Here is a 6388-nt window from a genome sequence, read left to right on the forward strand (position 1 = left end):
CCGTGGAGGTCGGCGCCGAACACGGGCCCCACCCCCCCGTGAGCCTGACCAGTTCCAGGCCCTGGAAATCGGCTCCGGGACCTAAGCAGGCCCACAGTCGGCCGGCCGGGGGGCCAGGGGTCTCGGGGGCGGGGGGGCGGGGGTTCACACAGCAAATGTCTGCGAGGGAATGAGAGCAAATCTGTGCTAATGTGAAGGTCACGTAAACACGGCCGCTCCTCGTTACTGGAGGGTTCTGCGTGGTGTCAGGTGGCACGGCTGGTGACCCGCCCGGCGTGGAGGCTTCCTGAGGCTGCAGCCCGAGGTCCGGCTTGGGCAGGGCTGCTCCCTCCCGAGGCCTCTCTCCTGGGCGCGGGGATGTCTTCTCCGTGGGTCCCTCGGTACGTGGCCAACCGCTCCTTCCGCCGCCACCGTGGCCGTGAAGGGACCTCTTCGCTGTGATTCGAGGGGCCCCCCCGGCCCGGAGGGAAAGGGTCTTCTTTTCCCAGAATCCAGGGCAGTGAGGGGTTGAGGCGGGGGTGAGTCTGCACACATGGGTGGGCAGCAGCCAGGCCCAGGCCCGTGGCTTCCTCTCCCTGCGGCCTCGGCTCACCGTGGAGGCCACGGCGACAGGCCCCACGGAGCCCCTGCCCCTGCCGGCTGCTGCAGCACGTGGGATTCCGAACCCTGGAAGGGGCAGGCACGTGAGGGGGGCGAGTGCCCGGGCGCCCCTGCAAGTCTGCAGGATGCGGGCAGACCCTTGGCGCTCAGCACCGGGTGGGCATGTCTGGCTCCGTCTCTGCCTGCCGTCGCTGGCTGCTTGAGCCACCCCACGGAGGCCCACGGCTGGTGAGCAGAGCAAGGCTCTCTGCTCGGTGACAATGCCGGGGGCACCAGAAACACGGCCATTGGGACAAATCCTTTTTTTTTTTTTTTTTTTAAGATTTTCATTTATTTATTCATGAGACAGAGAGAGAGAGAGAGAGAGAGAGGCAGAGACACAGGCAGAGGGAGAAGCAGGCTTCCTGCGGGGACCCCCGATACAGGACCAGATCCCAGGACCCTGGGGTCACGCCCTGAGCTGAAGGCAGACCCTCAACTGCCTTGTTGCCTGGTGCCTGGGGGTGGGTAATGGCTCCCCCAAATCATACTTGCAGAGCAGAGGTTGGCCCTTTAGATTTTTCGGAGCCCTTTCCACCAGCTGGCGGTACGCACCTAGCAGGCGCTGAGAGGCTCGGGGAGGAAGGATTTGGTACAGGCCGTGTGTGCGGGGTGCTCTGAGTTCCCACTGCTAACACCGACTCCACCTTAGATGTGTGGGGTACGGCCCTACCCCAGTGCTCCTCCGTGACCGGCCGGGCCCAGGGGTGGGAGGGAAACGCCTAAAGAGGCCCGAGTGCTTTGAGGAGGCACTTAGCTCCACCAGCATGCCGCGGGCACGGGCTCGAGGCTGCGCTGGGAAGCAGAGGCATAAAGACCAATAAGGGGGCGCCTGGGTGGCTCGGCGGTCGAGGGTCTGCCTTCAGCTCAGGGCGTGACCTCGGGGTCCTGGGATCTAGTCCCATATCGGGCTCCCTGCATGGAGCCTGCTTCTCCCTCTGCCGGTATCTCTGCCTCTCTCTGTGTCTCTCATGAATAAATAAATAAAATATTAAAAGAAAAAAGGAAACTGATGAACTGTCCCCCAGGAGCTGTGGGATTTGGGGATCCCGTGCATAGCCTCTGAGCCCAGCGTCTCATCTGGGGCGTGGGGATGAGTGCCCACTCACGGCCATGGAAGCAGGTGGGAGCTGCCTTCCCCGGCCCCCAGGAGAGGGCAGGGGCAGAGCCCCGGGGAGAAGCTCCTTGGGGACGGCGTCCCCCTGGGGTCCAGGGCCCCATGCTGGTCAGCGCCCCAGGGCCCCGGGGTTGGGAGCAGCGGGCGCCCAGCACAGGCCACATTTCTGCTGACCGGGCAGCCTTCCTCCTGAGCTCACGCTTTCTGGACAAATCCCCCTAATGCTTCCATTGTGTCACGGCGTATATAGGGAGGCCTCACCCCACAGCTCTCCAGTGCACTGCCCAGAGGCCCCTGCCCGACTCCCCACCAGCCCCGGGTCCCTGCATCGCCGACGCCCAACATGGACATCGCCATCCAGCACCCCTGGTTCAAACGTGCGCTGGGCCCCTTCTACCCCAGCCGGCTGTTTGACCAGTTCTTCGGCGAGGGCCTCTTCGAGTATGACCTGCTCCCCTTCCTGTCCTCCACCATCAGCCCCTACTACCGCCAGTCCCTCTTCCGCACTGTGCTGGATTCCGGCATCTCCGAGGTAAGACCGGCTGGGGGCGGAGGAGGGGGCGCAGGTCCTCCAGGTGCCTGGTCCTCGGCGCAGGGTAGGGAGCTGCTTTCCCGCCGCGCCCTGCCTGGGCCCAGCTTGACCGTCTGGAGGGGGACCCCGAGCCCGACCACCACCACCGTCTTTTCCTCCAATGAGCTCACGACCCGCACGTGGTTTGTGATGCACCAACTGCGCTGTTGGGAACCCCAAGGGCAGCCCCACCAAGGCAGGTTGAGGGCAGATGTCGGTTTTGGGTCCCCAGCTCTCCACACTCTTCCTCCTGCCGGGAAGCCTGGGTGGGCGGGCTGTGCCACCCCCCGGCCCCAGGGGGGAACCCCGTGAGCAGCCAGTGGAGCTGCAGAGTGGGCTCTTTGCAGGCCCATCCCGGTGTGCGGGGCCGGGCCTGAGGGGAAGCGACGAGACCGGCCTTCAGCCCTAGGGCAGACCCTGGGGTCCAAGGTCTGGAGCGGCTAGGTCGTCCCCCCCGCCGCGGCCTAAAAGCAGAGGCCAGCCGGGCTCGGGTGCAGGGCCGGTCAACTGCAGAAACGGAAGGAGCCCAGCTGAGCGTTCCCAGCGAGCGCAGCGAGGGGGTTGCAGAGGGACGGCCTGTGGGCACGGTGGCAGCTCTGCAGGCCGCCGGGCATATCACGTCCACGGGGGCTGCTCATGGAGACACTAGGCAGGCCAGGAGCCGTGACCTTCCCCGAAGTGCTAGGTCCAAGCAGCCAGCCAGCCGCCCCGGAGCCCCGTCCTGACTGTAGCCAGTCACCCCGCTAACCATAGCCAGCCTCAGTTCATCAGCAGCTGGGCAGTCAGGGGACGCACCACCGCCTTGGGGCTAGCGACCGCACGGTCCCCCGTCAGGTCCCTGGGACTCTGTCCCCTGAGTGCGTGGAAGGCGTTTCTCCCCTGATAGCGGGGACCCAGGGGCTGGCCACCCCCAACTCCTCGGCCCCCCGCTCCTCCCCGGGAGGCCCACATGACGAGCGTCTGGGTTTCAGGTCCGATCTGACCGGGACAAGTTCGTCATCTTCCTGGATGTGAAGCACTTCTCCCCGGAGGACCTCACCGTGAAAGTGCTGGAGGACTTTGTGGAGATCCACGGCAAGCACAACGAGAGGCAGGTGAGCCCGACGGGGAGACGCTGCCGTGCACCTGTCTTCTCGGGGCCCCGGAACCCCGGGAGGGGCGGACGGCCTCTTCCCGGAGGACCCAAGCCAGCGGCCTCCCCGGGACAGGAGGTCACAGCTCAGCCCCTGCAGTGCGGGGCCTGCGGGGAGCCTCCCTTGGGTCCTGCCTGCTGTCCCGGGCTCCCTCCAAACCTCTCGAGTGATGGGGGGGTTCTAGGAGGGGGGATGCCAGGAAACGCCAGGCACCGACGCGGCGAGCTCTGAGCCAACTCAGATTTTCACAGGGTCCTAACTTGGGCGGGTGAGCCGTGACAGCAGGGCGGCTGGCCGTCACCGGTGCCCCCAACACCGCGTGTGTTCACGCGTTCACTCCACAGGGGCCCCATTATCCTGATCGGGCAGGTGGCAGAGGCAGGCTCGGGGGCGGGGTGTCGGTGGCCTGGCTGGCCCACAGCTGGCACAAGGTGGGGTGGCCTCTCACCGGCAGTCGGAGACCGGGTTTTCCCGTAACAGTTGGAGAAGCCGTGTGTGTGTGTGTGTGTGTGTGTGTGTGTGTGTGTGTGTGTGAGCCCCTGCCCCCCCGGCTCCTGCCCCTCCCATCCTGGGCCCCATACGGTGGGGTGACCCCCAATACCGCGTCAGCGTGGAGGAAGAGGTCCGGCCCGGGGTCCAGGGCCCAGGGCTGTCAGCCGAAGGGAGAGTTCTGCACAGACATGGCTTTCTGACCCTGCTCGGTGGACAGCAGACGCCCCGAGCCTGCGGGGGGGGTGTCATGGGTGGAGGCCAAGCCTGACCCAAGTGCAAAGCTGGGAAAGAACCATTCGGGTGACTGTGGACTGAAGTGAGTCTGAGGAGCCAACCCCACGGCACTGAATGGCCCCAGGCTGGCCTGGATCCGCTGGGCAGGGGGGCCCGGAGGCCGGGCAGTCACTCAGCCGGAGCCCTCCACGGGGCACTGGGCCTCCCCCGCCGCCGGGTGGGACCCTGGGAGGCCCCGAGGGCCTTGCGCACGGGAGGCTGGCGTCCCCGACTGCAGCCCTCCCCGTGCCCCCCAGGACGACCACGGCTACATCTCCCGCGAGTTCCACCGCCGCTACCGCCTGCCTTCCAACGTGGACCAGTCTGCGCTCTCCTGCTCCCTGTCCGCGGACGGCATGCTGACCTTCTCTGGCCCCAAGGTCCCGTCTGGCGTGGACGCCGGCCACAGCGAGAGAGCCATCCCCGTGTCGCGGGAGGAGAAGCCCAGCTCTGTGCCCTCGTCCTAAGCTCGGCCCCGGCCTCGGCTGCCACCCGCTGCTGCCCCCACGGCCCACCGATCTGGGGGCAACCCTAGAACGTGGGGTGTGCGTCTCCCTTGGCCTTCCCTGATTCCATTTCTTTCTCCTCCTCTCCGAGGGAACGAGGGTTTGAGAGGGCAGCCTGGAGGGCTTGGGGCCTCGGCCTGAGGTCCTGCGACCTCGGGGGGACCCAGGTCCCCATGCCGGCCAGCTGGTGAGGGCCCTCGCCGTCCCGGCAGCTTGAGACCACAGCCCCGGGCTCCCGGAGGATGCGGCCTCTGGGTGACCTCTGGGTGCACCTTGACCCTTGTTGGTGGGCGCCCGCATCGGGACCCGGCCGTGGGTCCCACCCACGTTTCCTGGGTGCCCTGAGGTCCGTCTGGCAGAGGCGCCTGTGTGCCCGGGCTCTCCGCAGCCTGCTCCTCCCAGACCACCTTCCCTCCACCCTCCTCTCCGTAGTACCGCCCCCGGGGCACCCGGGCACCCTTGACAATGCAGCCTGTGGCAGTCAATAAAGAGCAGGTGACACAAGCAACTTGCTGACTGGTGGTCGTGCTGTCTCCTTTGGGGAGGTGTGGAGAGCCGGGGACCTGGACTGGGGGTGCGGGGGCAGCGCTGAGGGGTGGGAAGGACCCCGTGCTGCGTAGGACGGAGGTTTGGGTGGAGAACATGGGCCTTGGGGGAGGACAGGAGGATGGAGAAGACGGGAGAGACTCGGGGCTCCCTTCTGCAGCCCGTGGGAGTCGGGGTGCAGGGGGCCTCACCTCCTCTGGGGGGCTTCTGTCCTGGCTCCCCTGGGTTGCAGGGTATGGACCCTGGCCCTGTTGCTTCCTATGGCCCGAGGACGGGCAGTCAAGCGTGGTCAGAACGTCTACCTCCCCCTCGCCGAGCGGGAGGCGCGGTGCTCAGGGGCCCCCCTCCCTGGAACAGACGCAGGTGTCCTCGGGGGGCTTCTGGTGACTGGGGCTGGTGTCCCAGCAGCCTGCCCTAGCCCGGAGGGAAGGTCTTCTCCGCGTCTGTCCAGCCTCCTGCCAGTGGGGAAGGCGACCAGGCCTGGAGACCCACCGCCTCTCGGGGCAGAGGCTCCCCCAGCGGCACCACAGCTGCACAGTGACCATGCAGAGGGTCCCCTGGCTGGTGGGCCCCCAGATGCATCTCTAGGGCTGGATGGACGGCGAGGCGACGGTGAGGCTGCGTCGGGGTACGTCTCCGGGGCAGTAGAGGCCGGGGATGCTGGGGACCCTGCTGGGGTCCCGTGCGATGGTTCTGGGGGGGCACCCGTACTCCTCCAAGAAGGGTGGACACACGGGAGAATTTCCTGGGACGTGGTCCGTGTTCACAGGCGGTGAAACATTGTGCCGCCACATTAGGTGGCAGGCGGCACGTGAGGCATGCACACAGGTGTGCGCACTTGCACTCACGCACACACATGTGCACACACTGGGTACTTACTGCTCCGGGCCTGGCTCCATCTCAGGAAGTCTCACGCCGGGAGGATCCCAGACTGTCCCACCCCCACCCGCCCGGCTCCTTCCTACAAGAAGCCCCCCCTGCTGTCATGTCCCCTAATCCACATTTGTAAGGAATGTGGGGGTGCTGCATGCTGGGTGGCAAGGATGGCCACTCCCCTTGGGGGCTGGGGCTGGGCATTTGGGAAAATCAGAGCCTCCGAGGCTCCCTCCAC

General features: G+C 66.6%; 1 protein-coding gene across 1 annotated transcript; it reads left to right on the plus strand.

Annotated features, from left to right (window-relative positions):
* Positions 1–2038: 2038 nt before the first annotated feature.
* On the plus strand, positions 2039–5239 carry CRYAA (crystallin alpha A). Its single transcript, NM_001080898.1, is given in 3 exon segments — positions 2039–2288; positions 3299–3421; positions 4483–5239. Coding segments are annotated over 3 exon segments (522 nt in total). The 5' UTR covers positions 2039–2099; the 3' UTR covers positions 4693–5239.
* The last annotated feature ends 1149 nt before the right edge of the window (positions 5240–6388 follow it).

The sequence above is a fragment of the Canis lupus genome, chromosome 31 (assembly GCF_011100685.1).
Source record: "Canis lupus familiaris isolate Mischka breed German Shepherd chromosome 31, alternate assembly UU_Cfam_GSD_1.0, whole genome shotgun sequence".
Classification (NCBI taxonomy): Eukaryota; Metazoa; Chordata; class Mammalia; order Carnivora; family Canidae; genus Canis; species Canis lupus.